The 27,009-nt window shown below is 38.4% G+C and overlaps 1 protein-coding gene across 6 annotated transcripts in view; it reads right to left on the bottom strand.

Moving 5' to 3' along the window:
- The window catches only part of SLC35F1 (solute carrier family 35 member F1), a 259,903-nt gene that overhangs the window by 23,875 nt on the left and 209,019 nt on the right, over positions 1 to 27,009 (bottom strand). For all 6 annotated transcript variants that reach the window (XR_011140179.1, XM_068938132.1, XM_068938134.1 and 3 more), the window contains exons 3-6: positions 23,594 to 23,721; positions 12,209 to 12,368; positions 7,001 to 7,157; positions 3,847 to 3,899 (exon numbers count right to left, since the gene is read on the bottom strand). Coding sequence is in view for 5 of the 6 variants with exons in the window: in XM_068938132.1 (XP_068794233.1) it covers positions 3,847 to 3,899; positions 7,001 to 7,157; positions 12,209 to 12,368; positions 23,594 to 23,721 (498 nt within the window). In the remaining variant the exon portion in view is untranslated. The remainder of the gene's footprint in view (positions 1 to 3,846; positions 3,900 to 7,000; positions 7,158 to 12,208; positions 12,369 to 23,593; positions 23,722 to 27,009) is intronic.

The following is a 27,009-nucleotide window of genomic DNA, read 5'->3' as shown; positions in this document are numbered from 1 at the left end:
AATCTGATTCCCAGAGTTCTGAAAGGAATTAGCAGAAAATAAAAAAACAACAAAGCCCTGATGATTCTGTATCTGCTTGTAGATCCATTTATTTTAAAACCCTTTAAAAGAAACTAGCTAATGGACAAAATCAACCATGATAGTTCAGGTCCCTTAAAAGCACCTGAACTGAAGTGTACCTTAATCTGAAACTTATGTAGCAGTCCTGGACTGTTAATGTCCGTATATTCATTGTTACAGCATGATGAGATAACAAATTTGAATTTATATTTATAATTTGAAATTATATTCATAATATAGATAATCATGGTAAGAACTGTTTTTACTAACATGGTGCAAATTTTTGAGATGCATATTGCATATGGAATCAGTCTTAGGCAACTCTCGAAACAGTTACTTTGCCGCTCTTCTGTAGTAGGCAAATGAATTCATAAAATGGAGTATAGTTTACACCAATGAGAAATTGTTTGCATTCATGGCCACTAAGTCAGGTTTTCTTCCAGGCTTAAATCAAGACCAGGTCAGGTGCAAAAGTCCTTCTGGATCTGAAGTCAGCATTCTCAAAGTACATCCTGCAAATCACCAGCTGGTCCGCTCAGTCCCTGCTAGTCATTCTGGATTCAATACACATATTCAGGTTCTTTGCTGGATTATGCACTCAACTGATTGTATCATTTTATGGTATTGTCTTCATGCTCATATTCTTTGGCAGGCAGCTATGCGCACTTCACAGACTGCTTTTTCAAAGGGCATTTCAGTCCCAGTGGAAAATTCCTTAAACTGTAGTGGTCCTATCAGAAGTCAATGTAAAGTAGCATTTCATTTGCATCTTACAAAAACATGTAATACCCATGTAACGAAGAGATATAGGAAATTTTAGGGGCAGGTTGTCCAACCTCTTTTAGATATCAGCTTTAGGATAGTATGACTCGAGTGTCATGTCTCTGCTGATGATAAAGGAAGTCTTTTCAGCTAGATCAGATGTCAACATCTCCAATATTGCAAGTTGGTGAAAGGAATCCTATCTTGTTTGTCAGTGCTCACCCTGATGGGTAAGGTCAGCAGCTTGCCTGGGTGGTCTGAATGCCTGATAAGTGTCTAGGTTGGGCACTTAGCATCATAGGATCATGGGATAATTCAGGCTCAAAGGGAACTCAGAAGGTCTCTGGTCGAACATCCTGCTCACAGTAGGGTCAGCTGCACAGTAACCAAGCTGCTCAGGGTTTTGTTCAGTCCAGTCTTGAAAGCCCTCAAGGATGGAGACTGCACAGTCTCTCTGGACAACTGTCTTTCCTTACATCCAGTCTGAATCTCTTGTGTCAACTTCTGTCTGTTGTCTCTCATCCTCCTGCTATGCACTGCTGTGAAGAACCTGGCTCTGTCCTCTTGATAACCTCCCTGTAGGTAGCTCCTTGGAGCCTGCTCTTCTGCAGGCTGAACAAGCCCCATCTTCACACAGATGGGCAGCCCCCTTGGACGGCTCTGAAGTAGCCTGAGCACTGCTAAGACTAACATTTCTGTTAGTCTTAGCAGAAATTTCTGTTTTAGTTTCCTGAGCATGCTGTTTGAACGTTGCTTGTTTTAGCCTTGACATTTTTACTCCAAAATGTATTGTTTCATGGGCATATAATGGGATCAGTTATGATTTATTTAAAATGGCTTCTTGGAATAAAGACTCTTCAGAAATATTCAGACCCGCCCGCTATAACAAAGAACACTTCCTTGGAGACCAAACTGGCTTTTCTCTTAAACAAAGCTGATGTTTCCTTATCTGTTATTATTTCATGTATCACTCTACAAACATTTCTCTTATGAAACCACTAAATCAGCACAGTGTAATCATTTCCCTCTAGGTCAGATTATCTGCAAGTATTAATACTCACACCTTCAAGGATTTAAGCAGAACTACACCGATTTATACTAACTGTGAAGATGATGCTATGTATCAGGGGAATTTCCAGAATTTAAACCATAAGGACCACAGCCTATTTTAAACACTACACCTAATAGGATGGCTTTAGATCTTTATATTCCAAAATGATCTGCATTTTACATCAGTTGAAAGGTAGTTCATACATTCTTAATGACACAGTTATGGCAGATGGCAACAGGCCACCCTGAAGTTATTTATTAGGTTGCCTGCTGTGACTTTATCGTGACTGTTCAGAAGGCAGACAATTTAACTGTGCTGGACTGCAGGTTTAAGCCTGCTGCAGTGGATAACAATTCCGGGCAAGCAAGGCTGTGTACTCCCTGACACAGATTTGTCAATCACTACATTACAATCTTACATCACTGCCAATGGAATGGAAAAGAGACGAAGTACAGTGGAAGCCAGGGAAGAACACAAAACTACACATAACTATCCCTATTTTATCCTTGTTCAACTCAACCGTGTTTCCAGTTATTGCTCTAACAAAACAAGTACAAACAAGTACAAATCTGTAATGCTCTTGCCAACATGATCTTCTCCTTATGAAGAGAAGGTACTCTTCACAATTAGTGACTAACTTTGGGTGACATTTTAATGGCATCACAGAGCACAATGATTTTTTTTTAATGGCACATTTAACTGATTTTGAGTTATGACAGAAATCCCATGGAAGTATATATGGCATTTACACAACTAGTGGATTAATTCACTGTGACCACTGCTAGTTCCATCCGTACTAGATCGATTATGTCCCTGTGCTCCTTATCATGAAGTATAAACAAGCGCTGAAGAAGTTATGCTAATGATCTCAGATTAAAGAAGTCTAATACAATTCCAGTTTGCAGCTGAGTTTGTTTCTTAATAGATACTTTAAATTGATTTGTCGTGTAGTTTTACAGCTCAGGCACCAAATTTCCAAGACTTCTAGGTCCAGTGTTTTGTGACAGATGCACTGTTTTTATTGTTCAAGATGATGAGAGGAAACGGTGAACACAGCCTTAGCGAAACAACAATGTAATCCTGTAACTTGTATCCCCTGTTTTCAGGGATTCGCTATATAATGAATTGTCTTTGAACACTTACGAGCTGGTTATTGATGCTCATTCTGAGACTAGGTAACAAGCTATTGTCAAAGGATTACCAAAGCTTGAACCGTCTTGCCAATTATATCAGCTAAGTACTATTAGCACTATTTTATTTATTCTATTATCACAGATACTAAAAGGGTATTTATAGGGATTCACTTTTGCTAAAAGATTATTTTGCTTTTAAAGAAAATAATTTGTTAAACTAATTAGAAGGGAGTCTTAGATCACAAACCCATCTTCCAAACTGGAACGAGGAAAGGCAATTCACTGCATACTGAAACACCGTAAGAGCTTCATTTTGCATCATGCCACCTCAAACTTGTCTAAAATATACATCATCTATATTCTATCGAGACTATTTGGAAAGCAATTAACCATTTGCTTGTAGACATGCACCCCTTGGAAAAGAGTCTATGGGGCTATAATATCCACAGCAAGCATTTTTCCTGTTTAGTTTTTGTTAGGTTCCATTTTCTTTCAGGCTTTTAATGACTACCTCATTTATTTGTCTCAATGTTGGCCTGAAACTTGGAGCTGGAACCCCATTATTATTGTTTTACTTCACTGCTATCTGAATGATTATCCCATAACATTCATATGCTTCTCCAGTGCCTAACCTAACAGTGCAAGGAAGGCATAATATAGCAAAGGGAGGACAGATCATTTGAGCAAGGTTATGAGGCATGAGGTTCAACCTTTGGCAGTAACGGGTGAAAAGGTCACAGACACTGGCTCCTGTGCAACCTCATGCCTGCATCCCTAAATACTGGCTGGCTCCATGTGTTCTTCAGTAACCATTTTCACTGAGGTAAAGTATTTTCTTACCTATTTGCCAATCCCAGGGAACTTTCAACAGCTCTTTGTGTTCCATGATTGCACTATAAGAGAAGAGAAGGCAAAATATGACAGAGGAGAACAGAAGTTAAATTACTTCCACTCATTCAATTCAAATGCTGGACAAAACAACATAAATAACTTTATAATAAAAAATCTCCGTAGGAACCAAATGCAATCAGACTTAGCTAATCCACTCTGGCATTATCCTCGTGCCTGTGTGTTTGAAAGATCTTCAGGGCAGTAATCAGACATGATAGCATACAATTTGCCCTGGTTTATTTATTTATTCCAGCTCTCCGAATATCCATTCAAAAGTGTCCACCCCCCTATATGTTCAGTCTTCTTGTCCTTTTCTGACTTAATTTTCTGAAAGCTTTATAACTTCAATGATTAATAACCTATCTGTCTGAGTTATTCACCCTTCAGAGTGGCTCTGCGGTGTCAAATAAATAGAGAGCTGAGTAAATCACTGACATGAGGTGGCAGATATCATAGGCTGGCTTTGTGAAGAATACTGTGATTTGTTACACATTGAGAGAGAGATCAAATAGTCACAGCGATGAAAATCAGGAAAGAAAACAAAGGATAAGCCAAGCTGCAAAATGCCCACTTTCAACATCTTGTAAATATTACATGGCACATTAGCATCCAAGTTCCAGATCCAGAAAATTCTAAGGAGGCAACAAAGTTGTGTCTTCCCAATCCAGGGGAGTAGACCCTTGGAGACCAGGATTCTCACCAGTCAGTTCTTCATTCAGCTAACCACCTTCTCTGATCTGTGATTTGCAGATAATTCCTGCTGTGCAGAACTCTGCATGCTAGTCTGGGCACTATTTTAAACAAGTGTAAAACATAGAATTACACAGATAGATTGAAAAACAAAGTATCTAGTTCAAAAAATGGCATGTGGGAGACCAAGTCTAACAGTAAAACTGCAGGAACTCAAATGCCTCCCAGATTAATCTTGTCTAGAGAGTTGCATCCTGGAAATTCCAATTTATTTGCTAGTGACGTGTGGCAAATCTAATATTGAGTATAGATTAATGAGATTATTTAGTCTGCAAAATATCTAAACTAAAAATGTCTTTGCATGCCTAAGATATATGTCTCTTTTTTATCAGCAGTTCTGGAGGAATGTCATGAAAACAAACAGTGGCATGTCTTGCTGTTGCTCTGGTAAGCAAAAATTTGATATAACTTCATTGCTTTCATACCATTGCTTTCATACCATTGCCTAGCCAATGCAGAGGAAGTATATGACAATACACTATGGTCTGTAATTCATTATGGTCTGTGTAGCAAAGAGGGGTAAGAGCAAAGAGGGGTAAGCTTCGGCAGAAAGCTTCATTTAGTGATGCTGCATTCATTGGATGATGGCACCACTACTATCTTTGAAAGGTTGTAGTGACTGGAGGAGGTCCCTGATGACCAAAAAGAGAAAAATGTCACACCATTTGCAAAAAGGGCAAGAACTATAGCCTCATCAGCCTTACACGAGCCTTTGAGCAGATTATGGAGCAAATCTTCCTAGAAACAACTCCCAGGACATGAAGGACACAGAGACAACTGGGAACAGCCAGCACAGATTTTTCATACCTGACCAAACTGACTGCCTTCTAGAATGAGGTGACTGGTTCAGTAGATAAGGGAGAAGGGATACGTGAGAGGTTTCCCATAGTATCCTTAGAGTGAAGAGCTATGGACTGGATGGATCGATTACCCACAAAATGGGTGGAAAATTGGCCTCAAACAGTAGTGATGAGCAGATTGAAGTCCTGCTGTCAGCCGATTACTGGTGACATACCTCAGGAGCTGATACTGGGGCTGACGCTGTCTAACATCAGGTTTAGCGCTTTCAGCAAAGAACCTGTTTCTCACTGTTTCCTTCCAGCTGTGTCCTCTGTATACAGTGATGCCTAGTTCTAGCATCACATTTGTATCCCCACCAAAATAACTTGCAGGCCCTGAACTGTGACTAACTCTTTGGGTCAAGAGGGGGTAAGACTACTATAATTAAATTCAGGAATACAAGACATGTACATGACCATTTAAACACACACACCGGAAGACAAGATGCCCTTAAAGACTCTGATGCCCTTAAAATCAGTTAGTGCCTACCTACTATGAACACTTTAGATAATAAAAATGTTTTCCCCAAGGATATCAAACACATTTATAAGCTCTTGATTTTTTTTTTAATGAGTTTCATATTTTTACAAAAAGGATCAGCTTGCACGGCAGGCAGTTAATGTAAGTCATTTTAAATCATGTGTTAAGATCCCACATAAAAATAATAAGCTCTCTGACTGAAGAAATAGAACTAGTTAAGGGGAAATTAATGGGTCATTGTTTTGATCAGATCCTGTTCTTAGAAGCTGGGTAGCTCAGATGTGAAGGTAAAAAAATTGTTTTTGACTAAGAATCAAAAGCTATTTTGCATGACAAGCACCAGTGATGGAACTGCACAAAACATGGAAATATTACATAGTGACTTTTACTACACTTTTACTAGTCACAGTATTACAAAACTGGAAGCAACCTTCCAACTGCTGAGCTTGCAGGTAACATGTGCATTGGGTACATGTGTGTACAGACATGACTCAGAAGTTCTGGAAATCCATAACACAGTCACTGAGTAGTAAGTATTTTGAAGTGAAAAGACCAATTTCTTATGGACGTTTTCACCACTTCTTTCATATCACAATATAGTTACAAAGAACGAAACAATCTGTAAAACACCTTCTGACAGGACTTGTTTTCTACCTGTTTAGAAATCAAAAAGTGACTTTTTAAAAGTATGAAACAGAAGTGGAGAGAGTTGTAATCTCTGCTATTCACAGACTAGACTGACATGTGAAGTTTCCACTTATCTTGAAGCAATAAGATGGTGGGATGTGTCTTCCACTGCTCCCTCCCCATGTGACAATTCAAAGACATCAATCATTAGAGTACTTAGATGCAAATTTCTATTGTTATTCAAATCTATTGATCTGAAACAGTAAAATCAAGGCAAACTCTACAAATAAAAGGTACCTGCTCTCCATGAGAAATGGTTAGCTTTGAAGAAAGGGTTATAGCACCACAAAGGAGGCCACAGCTGCATTTATTTAAATGACCTTGGAGCTCAAACCTGCTCACTTACAGCTGAATTCCACTGAAGAAGGAGCCAAAGAGTCCGATCATGCCCAGGAATTCCACTCGACTCAGATTTCGGACGATATACTCCTCGCAAACGTTTGAGATGCCATATAGTGTAGCTCCACCCAGCACTAGGAGATCCCCTATCAGTTTATTTTCACCTAGGAATAAACAGGGTAAAAATCAGCAGGTCTCAAAACAATAATCTTTTGTCTACAGTTGTTGCAAGTTCCTCCTTGCAGTTCTGAATCCTGAGTCACTTAGTAGCCCTTATCCATGTTAATAAATTGAGTGCAAATGTTTTTGTCGTTTTACCAGGTTCCACTCAACACCTCAAGCAAATCTAGCAGAGGTGAAGGGAGAGCATTCTCTTTGCTATGGATAAGAGACTCTGAAAGATAAGACTAATTTGTGAAAAACATAGAAACTGAGTGCCACTTTTCAGTGACTAATCCTTTTAATTTTATTATTATCACTTTTTTTCCCAGATAGAATAGGACTCAGCTACATAGAACAGTTTGCATCTGACCTTGGAATCTAAGCAGTCCGAAACACGATCAATATTTAGATGCAAAATGACCTGAGAAATTCTATATCCCTGTGATATGACTGAAGAAAACGTTAAAAACCCTATGCTGTGGCCTATACAAGTTAAAGGACCTAATTCTAACATGAAGCTAGCTGTCTGAGAAGAAAGAAAGGAGGAAGGATGGGGTGTAGATTGGGTGATGATAATGATAAAGATTTTAAAAAGAGTTTTAATTAACATAGCAATACCTAATGCATGAAGTGGACAGAGCAAAATAGACCTCAGGTACCTCCAGGTATACATGATTACTAAAACACTGTATGATCAAAAAAATGTTTGATACCTTTGTTGAGTCTTGGAGGCTTTTATTATTATTTGAGGTGGGAGTGGGGCTGGAAGCCTGCAGAGAGATTTGATCAAGCTCCAGCTTGAAAACTGGGGCCCTGGTTCTGCCAACTGATGCATGTAACTCCCTCTGCACGTATGACTCATTAAATGATTTCTACAGAACGACAGCTTTGCAGAACATTGCTACAGGAGCGTATTCCACAGGACCGGCTATAATGGAATTTCCCTTGAAGAAAAGCTTCAGTGAAAATGCTGAAGTAGTAGACCTTGTACTTTTTTGAAAGCAACCTCGTTTTCTTTTGAAATATCTTTTGATTTATTATTAATTTGCATAATACATACCGTGGAAAATAAGAGTGATCAAAACTGAAGCAAAACATTCTGATTGGTTCAAAGTGACCTTTTTTCATAATTTTCCTTTGTGGCATTCTTTTAAGCCTTTTATTTTCATTCCAAATAATGGTTTTGAAATTTCCAGTGAGAAGGAATTTATAGACAGAAAAATGGTCACAGCAGGCCAGACCAAAAGTTCATTTATCCCAGTACCTCATCTCTAACATTGGCTATAAGCGCTATAAGATTACAAGTTGTTTAGGGACAAATAAAAACAGGGCAAATGTTTAGAATACTCCCATTAATACTCATGTACATGTCTCCAAAACTGTTCAGCTTAGAGGAGACGTGGCTTCTGTGTATTTAGTAAACCTTACTAGATTTCTCTTTCCTGTGCTCGGCAGCTCTCCCATTGAATTTCTGTTTTGCATGTACCTTGCCGGAGAGTGTGTTTATATTTGAGCATTTATCTTCTTAAGATTTGGTTCTTATTTTCCTTTTACCCTTCTTTTGCAATCTGCCATGGAAGATGCCTTTAATTTCAAATAAGCACCTGCACTTTAAAAAAATCTATTCATATCCCTGATGCTTTTGGTGTTCCACAGTGGCTCTAATCATCCCTCACTGAACTCATGCATTTGGTATTTATTACAGCTACTTACTGGCACTCACTGGCACTTCAGGGAAGCACTGCTGAAAAAGCTTTTGACCTTGGAGTTTGGCTGTGCTGAACTGCTGAGACAAAAATACCATCCCTTGCCTATGCAAGACAGAAGGCTTAGAGGCGATGGCTCTCCCAACCTGCACTCATACTCTGCGAGTGTCAGCCTTGAACTTAAGAGCTTTCAAAGAAGGACAATGTAAAACTGGTCACAGCAATGGTCTGCCTAGCCCAGGACCCACCTCTGACATAGGGCAATCCAGGATGGCTGAGAAAAACATAAGGATGGGGTGAGACCTCGCTCTAACGGTTCTCAGCAGATGAGAGATCTCTTCATTCATTTTCTTTAGGGTCTATTTCATTCTGAAGCCATTTTATGCCCCTGAAGACCTTTGTTGCCTTTTTCCATTGCTTCCATGGACTTATTTTTTGGGCATGTCTTTGGCATCAAAAGTTTTTTACAGTGGCTATACTTTCAGTTTCTTTCCTAGCAATGCCTGCCTTTCCGAGTGTCAAATGTCTTGTCTTTGCTTCCTCAGGAGGTTGCTTTTGGAATTTCCCCCAACACTGACATACTCCAGTAAAGATATTTTCATGGACCTAAAATCATAGTGTATCTACTGGTTTTATTGCTAAGAAAATATGTACTGATTGAATGGAGCAGTTCTAAAGACATTTAGGATAATACAATTGTATTTGAACTTTCAGAAGGTATAGGCCATTCTTCCGAAGAAACACAAGGCACAGCCTGGCAAAACAAGCTTTGCATTCATCATTGTTAGGATATTTACTGTTTTGTGAAACAACACTCATACAGCCCAGAGAGGAGTTTATGGTTCTCGGGACTAATTCTAGCACAAAGGTGCTAATTTAATTTTGAATTACATTCTGACATGATTGTCTTTCACACTCTCACCAGGCCATTTGGTTACATTTTTACCTGAACCCTCACCACTAGAGGTGGTTCTCTTTGCTTTTGATTATGTTGATATTATATTGAATTATGTTGAATTGTTGATGTTCATAATCTTGAAAAAGTTTGATTCCAAGTGTCCTGTCTTAGACTAAATATACTCTCCTTTACCTACTGGCTTATTATGTGGACTGAAGTGACTGATTTGCAGAGCTTCTGGTCAGCAAAAGCTGTGAAATGCTTTGAAAAAGTCTGGATGAAACACTAAGACCCCTGTGTACTACATGAGCACAAGTACCTAGCTACCTTGGGGTACTCCTTGAGAAACATGTTCTTTTAAGGTACACTCATCTTGTAAGCTGATAGCGCATCAACTGTATGGTAGTAATTGCTTTTCCTTCTGATAAATGTACTAAGTATGAGTTAGGATACAGTAAAAATAGCTAAGATACCATATATTTACTGAAAGTTGAGAGCATGCTTGCAAATTGTATCTAATTCCTCCAGTTTGGAAAATATGTGAATATCTCAGTGATGCACTATAAACTCATACCTTACTTGTGTTCCCTTAACATAAGGGTTTGTAGGCTAGACCGCTGTATTTGGTAGGTGCCTAGCAGAGACTTATGGCACTTCTAACATAGTAAATAATAAGATAAACAAGAACAAATAGCTGCCATCAGATTATATAAACAGAGGAGTTTACTGAGGACTAATAGAGCTCCACTTCTTTTTAGTGCTTTACTCTTCTTTGTTTGCCCAGTCCTGTAAAATACGCTGTAAGTGCCTTAACTCTTTAATGAAGAGTTTAATGAAATCTTTTCTTTTGCTGGCAATATTTATTTTTGATTTGCAAATTTTTAATGTATAGTTCAACCCCTTCAGAGAAATCAAACCAGCTCATGCATTTTACTCCCTTAAGGAAGATGTGGTAATTCGGAAATATATTCTTGCATCTTAATTACACCGTTCTGACACTTCAGAAAGCTGCAGTCTCCATCATGAAAGGCTCTTGGCTTTATTTCTCCTCTCTGCATACCAATAACCATGTATACAAGTTTTTACCTATAGGGCTGGATTAGAAGCCAACAATGCATGTTTACAGATTTTTATACAGATTTTCTGTATAAATTCACCTAACAGCTATAGTCATGCTTTAGTAATGAATATGGCAATTAATATCCAATTAGTGCAGGTAGACTGCAATGCGTCAGTGTATTTCAATCTGTTCCTTGTGTGCTTTTCCACTGAGGTCCATTGCCCTGCGTACTCCTGCTGAACTGCAACTCACCCTCCCTAGCGGATTGTTCTCTAGACTAAAGAGACACAGGAAGTTTCCTCTGGAACCCAGGGCTGAAATCCCAATGCCAGCAAAATCAGCCATTCCTAATACAGCTCTCACTGGCTGATTTCATGGTACAGGGTATATTCTTTCCTTTATAGCTAGGACAGAGCTATTTCTGGAGAACAGTGATGAACTGAAAGTCTTCAGGACAGGGAAAAAAAGGGGGCAGGGAGTTGTGGTGGGTATTGTCACAAATGTCCCTGTTTTGTCCCCCAGTAGCATCCTGACAAATGGTGTTTTTACGGCACTTGCATTTATATTCAGAAAGCTGAGTCAAGAATTTAAAATCCTAGTGTATTATGCTCAGCTCACAATTCAGTGTTTTTAATTAAGAATGAAAACTGTGCCTAATTGACAACCTTTGAAAAGAATTTCCAGCCTTCCCACATCATTTGGGTTGGCACTAGAAAAATCAATGTGACAGAGGAAGTTGATCGATGAAATCGAACTTGGTCTAGTCTGCATTAATAGCTATACACATATTATTCATATGCTGCCACACATAAAAAAGAACATTTTATACACAAGAAGGTTATTTTCTAGAATGACGCAGGCAACATTAAAACCTTTACTCTGAGACTGTGTGCATAACCCAATTGGTACAGCCAGTATGTAGGTTAGGTGTCATTTTATATCTAACCAGTGACCCTGGTTAGGTATAAGAAAGGAGCAAAACTGAGAAATAAGAGTACACAGCGGAGGGGAGAGGTAGTTATAATTCAAAGACGCATCCAATTTGGAAAGCAAGCAACTGAGGCTTGTGGTCAATCAGCTAAGCCAAAACAAAATGAAACTAGAAATGTTCAGCTTGTCCCTCTGGCCTGCACAGTGGGTCATATGTATTACAGAACCGGCATCCACCAAGTCAATTCAGGACAGTGTTGACTTCTATTTTTTGGTCCATTTTTGTTCTCTGTCCCTTCTGACAAAGAAGCAACTCTGATCGGTGCAGTGTGCTTTTGATCCATGAAGACACAAGATTTCTGGGAGATTTTCCCTTATCTCTGTCCCCTTCTGACATGTTCTGGACAATTGTTCCTCTGAAAAAGAACTTAGTCATACGATACGTCCATCCTTGCTCACCTGCTCCTTGCTGTCTCCCCACGAGGACATCTGCTCCTGCCATGCAGCCCATGCCCAGAATGCAGACCACAATCCCAATGAAATGCACTGCCTTGTATCGTACCAGCAAGAAGAACCAAGATAGCAATATCACCACTGGGATGACAAAACAATCTAGGAGCTGTCAAGAAAGAGAAGAAAAATCAACCAATCAACCTGCTAACAATGTACCCTAAAATTCTAGGATGGTTCCTAATAGAAAGTTATTTAGATAGTAACGGCACTTTTTACCAGGCAGAAAATGCATTGAAATGCTTATGTCATCCATCAGACAGGCTATAAGACTGTATTCTGTTCATAACTATTCCAGCAATTTTGTGGAGCTATTGCTGTACACTAACACCCAACAGCACTGCCTTGCTCTTTGATTCAGATACATATTCCAAACCCACGGGAAAGAAATCTGGGCCAAAAGAGAGCTACACTATTCTCCATCTGGTTCCCACCTCAGGTGATTAAAGGACAAAGACTGAGGGCCGTTTTCCTGCCTTTTGTACATATGCTTCGATTCAATCATTTCAGGTCCAGTTAGCAGGAAGGTTCATAATAAACAAGCTTGCCAGATTTAAAAAATCTGGCCGTAGAAATCAAGTGGCTTCCGCATGCAGAGCACTTATGAAAAATCTGTCCCCAGTGGGGACTGTTAATTCCTTGAAAATACAGTCCCATATGCCTTTGAAGGAAAAAATAAACAAGCACCTCATCTGCAGCGCAGGAAGCTCAGTCTTCTTGCCAATACACCCTGGGTAAGAGCTTTCTTAGAGGAGTGTTACGAGAAACAATCATTAATTAGTCTTTTCAGAGACATCCAGTAACGAACCGAGAAGCCCATGATAAAAAAAAGAAACACCCCAAATATTTGTGAAAGGACCTTCAGATTTTCAAATGAAAGTACATTTTAGAAACAACCAATATGCCACCAGGAAACAAAAATCCTGAGTAAGAACCACCCAAGAAACTTGAATTTAGGAATCCGATTCCCACTTCCTAAAGGGGTAAAGATATTTAAGAGCGTAAATTCTGTAAGAAAATTTGTGGGGTATCCTAGTATTCAATGTCAATTGAGTCAGCAGGACCCAGTGCTATATGATTGCATTTCCTGTATAATGAAAATGGTTGGAACAACTCCTAACGGAGGAGATTATCTCTGTAGTTCTGGGAAATTTTAATACGTGCATTCCTATGAATGTTGGCATGTTGATTTTAGATGATGCAGTTTGGTCTTTCTTCCCTTTAGGCTTTGCTCTCTCAGTGTGACTTACCACTAAACAAAATAAGTGTTATCAAATAATGGTCACATCCCTTTTTTATTATTATTAATTATCTGAAGATAAAAAGGATTCTGGATGATTTCAAGAATTTCAGTGCTTAGAAAATTATTCTTTACATATGAGATACCTCTGTAATAAATACTAAATTTGGGGTTCAGCAAGAATATAAAAGCTAATTTTCAGAATATAGATAATTTTCCTAAAACTGTTTCAAAAACAGGAGTAAGCAGTGGAACTACATCCATTTCAAAGATTCCCCACACACTGAGTGGTAACAGCCCTTAAAAGAGAAATGGATCACAAGCGGGATCATGCTGCTTTAATGTGGCTCAAGTAGTCCCAAACAACAGCAGAACAGATGAGAAAAGAAACTACAAATTGGAAAGGTCTGTGCTAAAAGCAGGTTCTGCATTTAAAATGAGAGCTAATAATCTGAAAGGCATTCTCAGGCCTCTTTACAGTGAAAATGCCTCCAGCAGTCCTCAAAATACAATCCTTTACAGACAGAACACAAAAAAGAACAACTGCTGGAAGGACAGCAGATCTATAACAAGGTCCTTCATTTATATAGGACATCTGTTTAAACCTTCTGTCTGTGAAAAACCTATAAAGTATACAGAATATAACAGGTCTAACACTCAGTAACTACTCTTTGTAAAAACATGCTTGTGAAATATTTGCCCCATATACTAGAAGTTGTTTGCTAGACTGTTTGCAGCTTGCTGGGATGTTACGTTTTCCCGCTGCGACCTTGTCTCTCGCAGGAGACTTTCCCAGACAGTGCTGGGAACTTGCTGGCCAGATGAGTTGTTCTGACCGCTACAGCAACAGCGGTCGTCTTGCCAGCCACGATCTCTCCTGGCAGGTATCTCCCACGTCAGATGATAGTTGCACGTTTAGTTAGGGGTAGGGAGAGAAGTCGAGTCACTCGGTGAGCAGGCTGCAGTTACTAGCTCCTATCGAAAAGCCATAAGTGTCCGTAGCCATCTTTCCAGTTCTTTTCTGTGCAAAGCTGAATAAGCGAGCTTAAACGACCCCTGGACCAACTATTTGATTTTGAACTAAAAGGATCTATGATGTCACTTACACAAACAGCTTTCAAGAACAGACTTAAGAAGATGATGTCATTTTTCAGCCACTGACTACTGTCTCTCAGAAGAGCGAGCGAGTGAGTCAGTGGACATTTTTAACCCCTAGCACGTGGAATACAGCCCTTGTCCACCTTGACACACTCAACATGAGGCTTCATATTCATTATAGGGCAGGACTGGGTTGCTTTACTTATTTAACTGTGGGTTAAGAACACAAAAGGGCATTTTCTTATGAATATGATGTATAGTAGGGTACTAGTGTGATTTCAATAGCCACATTTAAAAATGTTTCTACTTGCAGCACATGTACTTCAACATGCAAATTCTTACTAACAGTCTTTTAAAAGTAGTTTTTAAAAATTCTTCTCATTCCGTAGACATTTGAACATACCTATGCTGTTAAGTACATGAAGACGTCTTTTTTTAAGCGCTAACAGCAGGGAAGCATGAACAGAACCTGTCAAAAACAATGCTAACATCAGCTAAAAAAACTCCTCTTTGAGGATATTAGTCCAAGATGTAATCCATGAGATTCTATTTGCAGGACTGCAGCACCAATAGATACAAATAGTAAATGCAGGTAACGTTCATCGACATTATATATGTCTTCTTAAATGGCACTCTGTTTATATCTGTAATTAAACAATGGGGCAGATAGATAGAAATAAATTGGCTATTATATTAGCATTACAGTAACCTAAGGTGTACTGCTTAGCTATTGTATAGGCTTTGCTTCACATTTCATTTCTTCTGGACTAAATTCACTCTGCCTTCTTTTATTCCTCCCCCTCGAATACACCTGTCTGGTAGAAAAGAGAAAATGTACATACATTCTACAGATGAAAGAATTAAGATCATGGATTACCTGATAGGGCTTTCTTGTTTTCTTTGTTTGTTTGTTATTAGTTATTTCAGCTATTAAGAAAACATATTATAACTAACAATCATTTTCATGACTATAAAGCTTGCACAGTAACAAAGAAGACAAATTATACTTAGCCGGGATTTTATTTATAACACATAAAGGTTGGTAATTTATCAGTATGTCCCTCATAATCATCTTCTGTATTTTCTGTCTTTTTAATTGGCTACTCAAAAGGTACTGTATATACCCTGCAATTATGTTAAATGAATGAGATCTGATTTTAATCAAAATCACGATTTTAATCACAGAAGTTACCAGATATCACTAAACTAAAAGAAAGCAAATATTTTCTATTTTGCCATGGAGAGATAATAAACTTGATATACAGTATGGTGCAGACAGCTTGAGTCTTCCATGCAGAAAGAAGTAGAAGCGCAGCTTTCTTTTCTTGGACTCTGTCATGCTTTTCTGTAGTTTTCTTTAGTGATTGTTCTGAATTAAGTTGCTTTAGAAGGCTGCATACAAAAATACATATCCTATTGACATGTTCTACAGCAACTCCTTGTTATTTTAACAATGCTGTGTTGTTTTAGAGATTGAAGGCCATTATTTGATTCTACTACATCTGAATCTGTTGATGACACACAATGCTGAAATTTATTTTCTCCATTTATTTGTTTGTTAAAGTATGTTGACGTTATTATACTTGTGACTCATAGAGAAAATAATCTCTTGCTAACAATAAATATCTAATCTCTGATCTCTCAAATCCAGCATGTGCCTACACGTATATAGCAAAAATGTGCTGTTGGTTTTTGGAAAGGAAAGCTAGCAAGCTGTAGAGAAAAGGTCTGTAACACACAGGGAGAACTGCTGATCTGTATCAATATCAAAAGGAAAGAAGCCGGTCAGCAAAGTCCCGATGGGAATGGCAGAGCTGACTCTTTCTTTTTAAACAGTCATTGGATTTTTTTTTTCCAGTTATAAGCCCTTTTTCTCACATTAGGGGTTTCTCATTAGCGCTGCCCTCAAGCAAATCATGTGGAGAATCAGCTGCACTCTCTACTCAGCTTTCTCTCCAAAGCAGAGAGATCAGTAAAATCAGTGTTAAATCCATGCAACTTTGTATTGTCTAGCATAGGTGAGGATGGTTACTGAATATCAATATGTGAACTGGAAACTTCAATACAACAGCAAGCGCTATATCCAGCAAGGGACATACCTCCTGACACTTGTTTTGTTGTTCAGTCACAGTAAGAAATGGTTTGCCATCCATTCTACGGCTCTCTCTATTCCAGTTTTCACACTACCTTCACAAAACCACACACACTTGATTTAACTGTATGTTATACAGGCACAAAAACAGCTGAGGTGTGAAGCCTCACAGAGTTGGCTGAAATTTGCCGGTACATCTGCTTTCCAGTTATGATTCCCTGAACCTGAAAAATTCTGCTAGAAAGGTGTGGATGCTGGTAACACTTCTGACACAGCTATTTTAAGCAACTCAAACTAAAAAAGGGGGCTTTTTCTTTTTTAATTTTTTGTCCTGTTGTGTTTCTATTTGTTATCTCAGCACAGCTTAATCACTTGGTGATATAATCACGTAACATATAATAATATAATTAATTTAAAAAGTGTTAATGGTTTCATCAAACCAAAATGTAGGGTCCAGTGGGCAGGGAAACTGGTGAAAGAATCAGTTACTCACATCATTTGTTCACAAAAGAAGTAAAAACATCTTATTTCCATGACAGACAAAACAAAAACCAGAAGACCGTCCCCTTTGAAGTCTATAAATCAGTATTCTACCCAAAAGATCCCTAACTTTTTTTCTTGGGGTCACATGACCTGTGCTTCTACAACTACTCCAGTTCTTTCCTTTTCTCTGTTCTCAGGATTTTCCCTCTTTTTCCCAGCAGACATTGAAAACCACTCAAAACTCTCACTAGTGAAGGACCTTCATCTGCATCTGACTTGCATGCACCAACACCGGAGATGAGGATTATTATAGTTCCAGCTTTCTATGTTCATAAAAGGAATTCAATGAGTTCCTGCAGTTATCTTAAATGAAAGGTGGTAGTCACATCCGTCCCATAGTTCCTCTGTTCTCAGCTGCCTACATGTACACTTTCTTTACTGGCAACAGAAGTAATAGCATCTTGACACACTAAAAAAAAAAAAAACCTTAAGACATACCTCTTCATCCATTCCTCTAATTACATGTACTCCATCTATGCTTATGCAAGATTGGCTCAAATACCACAATGAAGGAAGAGTACATACAAAATGAACACTGAAATGGCCTTTCCCTTGCTTGACTTCTTCCTTTGATTTTACATACTGGATACGGGCTTTGGAAACCTTTTTCTCAAAGTTACTTATCAGAAACTTCTCCATGTCACCAGTGGCTGTAAGCTATGCAAAAAGTGATTAGATGCTGTCAGTGCCCAGAAAAAATCATGAATATTTCTTGCAGTAAAGCTTCTGCTTTTGCATTTTGCCTGCAAGAATATGCAAAATGCGCACAGAATGCCAAACTGCTGTTGTAATACTAAAAACGTTTTATATATTTATATGTAAACTTATACATGAGTATTTACATACTTGTATTTTTCTAGAGTATGGCTCAGAGTGAATTTTGCCATTAGAGGTATGAACTTTGGATACTTAGAACTAAGAGAGACACTGAGGATTTTGTGGGGGTTGGTTTGCAAATCATAGGTATGTAACAGTTAACAGATAGGACAGCTATGTAAAGTGTGATAGTAAAACAAATGCAAGATACACCCCACAGAGTCTCACTGTATAAAGGCATGGTATGTAACAGTGCGCTACAATGCTGCTCGGCAAACCTTGCCGCTCATGCCGCTTGCTGCCCAGAAGCAAAGCAGTTGAGTCTGGTCAATCCCACGTGTGCAGGATGGGGAGGGAGGGAGCAGAATTTCTATCTGCCTCTGAAACATTTTGCATTAGTGGTCATTGGACAAGGTGGATCAGCACCTTAAGTATTGCAATTCCTCTGTTCCTCACCTCCCAGATCTGCTTCAAAATCATCTCAAACCTTCTGCCTCAATGCACATAGTCTCCACAGGGACCAAGAACAAAGCAAAGTCTATCACCATCCAGCACTCCTGTAATAAGCACTTACTGCTGACTCCTTTTCTTTCCTGGTCGCAGTTGTTGAGGTATGAAAACTGCCACAGGTAATTGGAAGTGTGATGTACTGCTGAGGCTCACAGTGATCTTAGAGTAGCTGAGAACATCAGCATCACAGTTTTATTGTCTGTCTCCTGGTGTCTATAAGCCTCAGGTTTTACTACCTTTGTTTTCATCATGCCAATCAAAGGCTTGATTGCCCAAGGAATAAATTACTAGATAAATCACTATTTGAAAACATAGCTCTCCCTTTGACAATGCCTTATTTTTTTTGTGGCACTGTAGAAATAGTCTGGAATGTGAAAGCGATGCCATAGTACAGAAAAGGGACAACAATTAACACTTGACAGTACAACACAACAGCGTAATATGCACACGGATAGTGCAGTGTTTTGCCAAAAAGAGTGTTAATTAATGTGGGGACGGAGAGGGAGAAGGGAGTGGACAGTCTGCCTTATAGCACAGCTTGATATGAAGAGAAAGCACCTACCTGGAAGCAAAGGCTACAAATGTTAGTATCACTACATGCTTTGCAGAAGACTTTATGGAGTCAGTAGGATGAACACTGTAAATGCAGCACAGGGAAACCAAAGTGCAAATGCACAGCTTCAAACAAATGATAGATCTAGATTTAAATAACCACAAGAACTTTGGAAACTTTTATTACCTCTGAGGGAGTAATTCTATTTGCTGTGGAAAAAGGTGTCTCTAACAGCAGTTAAAACACCCGCCTTCAGTAGTTATTAAACCTTCCACAGGCCTACACCAGGGATGTGTTAAAAACAGCTAGGATAAATATGGAAAGCATTACCATATGCAGTCCTGAAAGTTAAGTGTATAATTTTAAAATAAGTCCACAGGACCTCGTTCTAACATATATAAGAATATAACACACATTCTGTAGCTACTACAGCTGACATTCAGGAAGACTGCAAAATCTAGTGCAGGTTGGATTAATGTATCATAGAGAAACTAAAAATTATTTTGTAGGTTTTGGGCCATCTGGGAATCAGGACACACATCCGAGAGTATCAAATGTGACAGACCTGGTAGCACTCTGGTATTTCTTGAAAGATGTGTTTTTGGAAGTGTGAATTCATCTACTGACAAACTACCTTGCCTTCACCTGGCGTACGCTTGATTTTTAAATGTTCCCTCTAGAGAACTGTCTTCACTGACTAGCGTGGTATTTGGAGCAGTTTCTTCGGTGTGGGAAGCTTCAGTTCCATCCCCTCAGGTTGCGATGGAATTAACTCAAAACTCTTTTCTGTGGGCAACTGTTTTAACAGCTATGACATTATGTGAAAGGTGGCTCTACCCTCGCAATCTGGAAAGCACTCCAGGCTTTCTGTAAGCACCTGAGGCATGCTAAGATCGTATCTAACAAATTCAGTTCCTCAGGGTACTGTGATGCAGGAATACTTTGCTTTTGAATTTTAAAATTGAGACAGGTATTTAGGTATCCAGCTCCATCAGTTTAGGAGCACTCCAGGCATGCGCAGAGGCAAAACTTAAAGCTTCCAAGGAAGGAGCAACCTGGGAGGATTCAGATAAATTCAAATTTTCCTATCTCAAGACTGTGCTCTGAGCAGTAGGTTAGTAAGCACCAGGGAATGATAAGTATCTACAGCATCTTGGATATATAGGCAATGATGAGGTGTGTTTTTCTCGACTGTTCTTTTAAAGCCCCTTGCCCCTGAATTGTCCTTCAAGTACTTAAATGGTATCTTGGATTTTTTCCTTAGCAATTGACTTACACCTTAAAGGCTGAAATATAAACAGTGCACTGGTTTTCAATCTAATTTTTTTATGTCATCTAGTTTTCTTACTTTTAGGTTATCTTTTAAAAAGGGAAAATTCTGTGTTTTTAGGCTGTGCAGTACTTTGTTTTCATCTCATGGTGCAGCTGAGCTCCACATTGTCAGACAGTGACTACAGAGTACTTGAGCACTAGAAATAATCAGAAGCATATCCAAAGGTAAAGGTTTTTTTACTATGCTTGCCTCTGATTTATGCCTGTATGTCTTCATTGACTGTGATTCTGAAGATATGCAATGAAAGACATGTAGGAAAATTTATTAGACAATTCTGTTTTCCCAACCCAAAATCTCTTCAAGGAAATTTTAAAGGAAATTTTAGATAAAACTTGGTTGTGAAACAGTGTGGAAAAGTAGGACACCATCTTTAGTCTTTTTCCTAAAATATGATGAGTTAATGTTAATTTAAAAAAAAAAGGGGTTTTAAACTAGAAATTTTGACAGTGCTCAGAGTTTAATACTACTTGCAAACAAAGCTATTGAGTGCTTGGAGTTATGAGGTGAAAGCAGAACTGCAAATCAACCACAATAAAGGTGTATTTTTACATCTAAACTTTGGCTTTTTGCTGGGAGCAACCTAATGTTTTTTGCCTAACAGCACCACAACCCCAATACACTTGCATGTTAGTTCTGCCTGATGGAGCAGAGATACTATGTGGAAAAAGGTATACGCTGTAAAACTGATTTCCTACTGAAATGGTCCATGCACCATGACTATAAAAATCCTGCAAGATTTATTGAAGTGTCATTATCAATCTACTAACAAATCTACAATATAAAATCTCTTATTCTCTCTGCATCAAAAAAGTCTTGGTGCAAATTCTGTCCAGAATAAAATTACCTGGAATCTACCGTGAGGGACTAGATTGTCAGCTAATACATATATATATCAGCATAGCTCCCACATCGTCATTTGAAGCTGTGCTAATCTGTGGTAGGTAGCAACGGCTTTTCAGTCTCAGTTCTGAAAGTATTTGAATGCTTGTTGCTACATGAGTAGTTACGGCCTTATACGTTGTGCTCCTGCAGGATCAGGTCTTTAGGAAGATCCTCTGGAGAGAATGGTCCTGTTTGCTTCTTAAGAAATCAGATTCAAGGAACATCTTGATTTTTTTGTATCTTTTACTTTTCATTTCTTCAGTTTTCATTTCATGCCATTATGAACTTTGACCAATGTTGCTTGAGACTGAATAATCCCATAACTTATAGGGGATTATGTTTCCTCTTTAAGTGAAATACAGTGTCGTTTGGCTACAATGCACAAAATGTGCCATTTGATGCAGCACCTTAATGCGTTACCTCATATTCCTCCCATTCCGACCATATCTCGAGGCTTGTCTGCACTTAGAAGCTCATTCAAATTATGGCATGAAATGAATTTACAGTGCAATAGATATTCCTTGAGTCACTCCACGTGAATCCAAGCAATTCAGGACAATTATGGGAGAAGGACACACTGTATTCCTCAGTCCTGGCAAAACGCCTGATGGTATTGGACCTTGTACCTCTCCTCTCTTTCAAGCCCTGTGGGAAGGAGAGCTGAACTCTTGCAATCTTTATGTAGAAGAGGTCTAAAAAGGGCATGAAACTGTCTGTGTCCTATAACAGTTCTCCACCCTTCCTCTCTCCCTGTCTAAAAGGACTGTAGCTCATTTCGGTTAACAAATTCTCTGCTGTGAGATGAGCCATGTCCTTGAACTCTCCTGCCTGCTTCCTGCACGCACTGTAGTTTTTGATCCCTTACAAATAAAAGCTGTGGTCATGGTGGAGCAGTGGACGGTTTGTATCTTTGGGAACGGATGTTCTGTGGATCCGGCCAGACTAACCTCTAATTCATGCTTGGTGATGGCTTTGGGACTCAGGAATTTAATGACCTAGATCGTCCCTCCCAGTCCGCTGTTCCGACATACTACGAGCGCACATGCAAAAGAAGCAATTGTGCTCTTGCTCTTCCCTTGGAAGCTTTTTAGTAGCTATAAAATTATACAGTACCAGGTTCAGGTGAATTTGCGCTTTACTTTATACTAAGTAATCTCATTTTGAAAAGCATTAAAATTAAACTGTCTAGGCATGTTTCAAAGAATTCTCAAACTATGATTCTGATGAGAGAGGCACTTGCAAGTTTCTACTATTGATTGTGAATATTTAATATAAACCTTAGACTCAGACTTCTCAAATTCACAGTTCTCCACCATCCTTGCTTCTTTTTCAGCTACAAATAATGTGCTCAGTGTTTTCCAATATCACTTGTTCAACCATGGAAGAGATATATTTCTAATTAGCTTTGATTTTGCAGAACATTAACTGCTGCACTTATTTTACTGTCTCTAAAGCAAATTTCAGGCAAATAAGGTGTAAAATACAATAAAGACTATCAACTGTTGCTGGGTTATTTAGAGATAATGTGTAAAGGGAGTACGTTTGTTTCAGAAGAAGTCGCAATGAAGTATGTAATGATTTCCCACGATAAATAATTTCTATCCTCTTTAAAATGTTTCAATTATTCATTTTTCCACAGAAATGAGGAGAAACCTCTTTCTCTGGTGTTTGCATGTAAAATATACAGGTTAGATCACTGGAGAAATGTCTACCCTAGTTTTTGTTCACTGAATATCTGTAATTTTTAGGGAGAAAGTACATTTTTTGATAGCTGCAGTTAAGCTGTAACATAATACAATAGAAACACTGCTTGTACTGAAATAAGACTTCTAAATCATAAATAATTACATTCATTTTACTTAATTGACAAGTTTTGCACTCAGATCTAAATATGGAATGCCAAAAGAAGTGGTTGTATTTTTCCAAGTACAATATAAAGTCAGAAAAACATTTCAGCCTATCTGAAAATATTTCACTAAGAGATCAAATTAAGTAGATTACATCAAAAATGTGATCATGTACGGTTTAGTATAGGCAAATAAAACAAAAGCAAGAATGTGTTTGAACAGTTTGGAAAATACTAAAAGTAATAAAACTAGTCCTATATGAAAAGCATTGTCTTATGAGACAGCACTGAAAAATACAGAGAAGGCACAAGAAGGAACCGGGTGCCTGTCCCTGCTGTACTGCAGTCAACGGAAGCTGTCTCATTGCCCACACAGTGCCTGTTATCTTACCCTGAAAGGGAAAATTATTGGTATCCTTACCTGCACACTAGTAAGAGTGGTGTATTGATAAGCTTTGACTACCAGATAATTGGCTTCTATATCTATTATCCCCAGGATCATGTACTTCCACCATCTCCTTTTCAAAATTGCCAGCAAGTTTTCTTCTCCTGTGGTAATAAAAAAAAACCAACAAGAATTATGTAAAAGACTTAGGTTTACATGCACAAAAAACTTGTATGTCATGAGAAAATTTCCAGATGTCTTGCTTTTACAAAACACAGCTGAAAAATGATACATATAATAAGGTCCTGCAAGGAGATGAAAACTAGCACATCTTATTTGTCTTGCAGATATTAAAACAGCCAAATTGACAAAGCAGTATGTGCTGGCCAGACTGCCACTTCACTTGAGACTTACACAATGGTAGGAAAAATAAGTGTAGCTTGGGCTGCACTTAAATACGTTCTTACTTTTACTTTTTTACACACGTGCACCCACCCACCCCACTAGAGAATAGATAGAGCTGTTCATCCATACATTTATTATTTCCTTACATACTGGTGAATACTGTATTATACATGATGATGCAAGAGGTTCTTGCAAGAAGTGGGAGGCTACCAGTATTTGTAAGTATGACAGACTATTAGAGCAGGACAGTAACGGTATAACCTTCGGGAAGATTACAGTGTTCACAGGAGAGCTATTATGATCTTAAAGGCTCCAAATACCAGACTTGTTTAGAGAAAGGTTGTACTGAGACAAATAGATTTTGTATGACAGGTCACTCTGTCTCCAGAACCAACGTCTGAAGGAGACGGGTTTGCTCTACAGCGCCTTGGACAGGAACCCTGTCAACCACCCAATGCTTAATCTCCACCAGGTGAACACTAAGTGTGGCCTGCAGATCCAGGCCACAACTTTCAAAAGGTCAAAGCACTCTTCATATGAAGCTGGGCATCATTATTATTCTCTGTTCAAAAGAAACCAGCTCACTACTGAGGCTGGGCAAACCTGCTGTTATTTATTTGTATGCTCTCATCCTGATGAGATCCCATAGTGAAAGGGGGTAAGGTTGTAAGTCTTTAAGAGCTTGTAGCCTAAATATGTGTTGGGTTGATATGAAGTAAGGTTGACTGGAACTACTGCCACAGTACCGTAAGCTGAATTTGAACCATCCTGAAAGTGGAAAAATATTCCGCTATTTTAAAATCTGTTCATCTTGCTGCAGCCTTTCTAAGTGTCTGTGATGATCAAAATGAGTGATGGGAGAAAGAGAGGAAATGGAACATAATTATAATTGGCACCAAAACTTTTGATCAGGATTCCCATGTGATGATTTTTCATCATCACTAGTGTGTTCATTCTCTGGGAATGGAATGGGAACTGGTGATATATGTACCACCACAACATAAGAAATGCTGGACTCTCTATGCGATAGGATGAAATCACAGAAAACTTGATAGTTACTTTAAAAGTTTATTCAAAATCTTACACATCAAATCTTGGCTGCACTGAGTGACTTGAGAGTGTATTTACCTGAAAAAAAGCATCTGAATCATTTGATATTTGTTCATTAACAAATACCCACACATACACGATTCTAGAGTTGTATTAGGCAACAACCTATCTATTTGTTTCAGTGATAATGACACTGACAGTGCAAAACTGTAAATGTTAAAAAGTTTTTTCCTTCTCCTTTTCTTTCATTCTCTTTCTCAGAAAAAGATATTTCTTTCTTTCTTTTTTGCTTTCCTTCCTTCCTTTCTTTCCTTTCTTTCTGTCTCTTTCTCTCTTTTTCTTTCTTTCTTCCTCTCGCTCTTTCTCTTTTTTTTTTTTCTCCCTCTCTATAAGCAACAGAGAAACAGCAGAAGGAAGATGGTGAACAGGCTAATTATTTTAAATCCTAAAAAAGAATGAGTCAGTACCTTCAACCATATCATGCTTTCCTGTTACCACTATGTCTCAGGAGAACTTTAGCTAAAAAGAAATTCTGCACACTTTGTACTGGGCTACAGGCACAACGTATTTAAGACATGTTATCATCATGACGATTTGAAGATGCAGAAAGAGGAACTCTTTTTGGATCTGCTTCTTTTCTAAAATATTAAGAGATATATTTTTAAAAAGGCATTTGGGATTAGATGTCTTAATTCCTATCAAAATCAGTGGAAAACCTGCAGACAGATCCCTTCCCTGGTACTGAAAATGTAATTCTAATTTTTATGTTACACAGGCCATCCAGTATACCTTTGAAATACCAACTAGAAAACATAAACACAATGGAAATGCACGGTTAACATTTCAGAGTGATTTCTCTTTTTAACTGTAAGGAGAAAATCAAAGACACCAAGCTATTGGACAGTATAAAACTCTCTGAGTTCCTGCAGTCTCCATTCTGACAGTAAAAACCCCACCTAAATCTGATTTGGTGACAGTAAGCCCTGGATAGTACCAAAAAAAATGGAAAAAAGCAGGCTGAAGCACTTACACTGGTTTTAGGCTGCCTGAATAAGAACAATGAACATAGCTCAGGAAATTTTTTGTCACCTTTGGTCTGCTATTGCTTTTTTCTCCAGCTTCAATTTCCAACCATAGGTCACTATGCTGTTCAGTCAGATGTGGCCAGGGTACATTAGCTTTAAAAAGGATGCTATGGTTATGAGTTCTGGCTAAAGGGCAAAGTCAGAGCTTCCAGAGATGAAAATTAAATCCATTACAGTTTTAACTGACATTCACTGTTCTCTTTTTGGCTCTCTTGATCCTTTCTGCGCTAATGACAGAAATAAGAAAAACGTTTGTCAAGTGGTATTTTATCTTTGATAAAAAGCTCTAAGTTGTTCCAAACTGCAAAAGATCAGGTTCAGCTGAGAAGGCTCTGCAAAGCAAAAAGCAATGATGAACTGAATTTATGCAGGCACTGTGCAGCTCTGAGGAACGTTAGTTTAGCTTCACAGCAGGTGTCTTTGTCTCGCCCACTGGAAACCAGAGAGATGTACAGGCATTCAGTAGGACAGAAATAGAGAATTTGTTCCTGGAAAAAAAATCTTGTGAAGAAATTGTATCTTCCTCTGTGGAATATACTTTGGTTTTACTTCCATTCACATGCTGCATCTCTATTTAGCTTGTAAGAAAGGTCTGCTTCTGATTCTGGGTCCCTTTGTCCACATTACTATTATTATTATTATTATCTTCTTTTATCACAAACATATCAATTGTACATATCTACAATTAGCAGAATTGACTCACCTCATCTGAGGGTGCATTTGAGGAAAAAGCAATGCATTTTTAGCACATGTTGTTAGTTTGGAGATTGCTATTTGATTACTGTTCTCTATTCCTTTGGTATTGTTGTCAGAATTCCTAGAAATAAATGAATTACTCCCAAACTGTGCAACTTTCTGGGGAGAAGGATAAGGAAAATCAGATGATCATGTGCAGTGAGTGTCAATCCAAAT

Source organism: Struthio camelus, chromosome 3 (assembly GCF_040807025.1).
Source record: "Struthio camelus isolate bStrCam1 chromosome 3, bStrCam1.hap1, whole genome shotgun sequence".
NCBI classification, from domain to species: domain Eukaryota; kingdom Metazoa; phylum Chordata; class Aves; order Struthioniformes; family Struthionidae; genus Struthio; species Struthio camelus.
The sequence above is the reverse complement of the archived record's forward strand: the minus strand, read 5'-3'. Positions and strand labels throughout refer to the sequence as shown.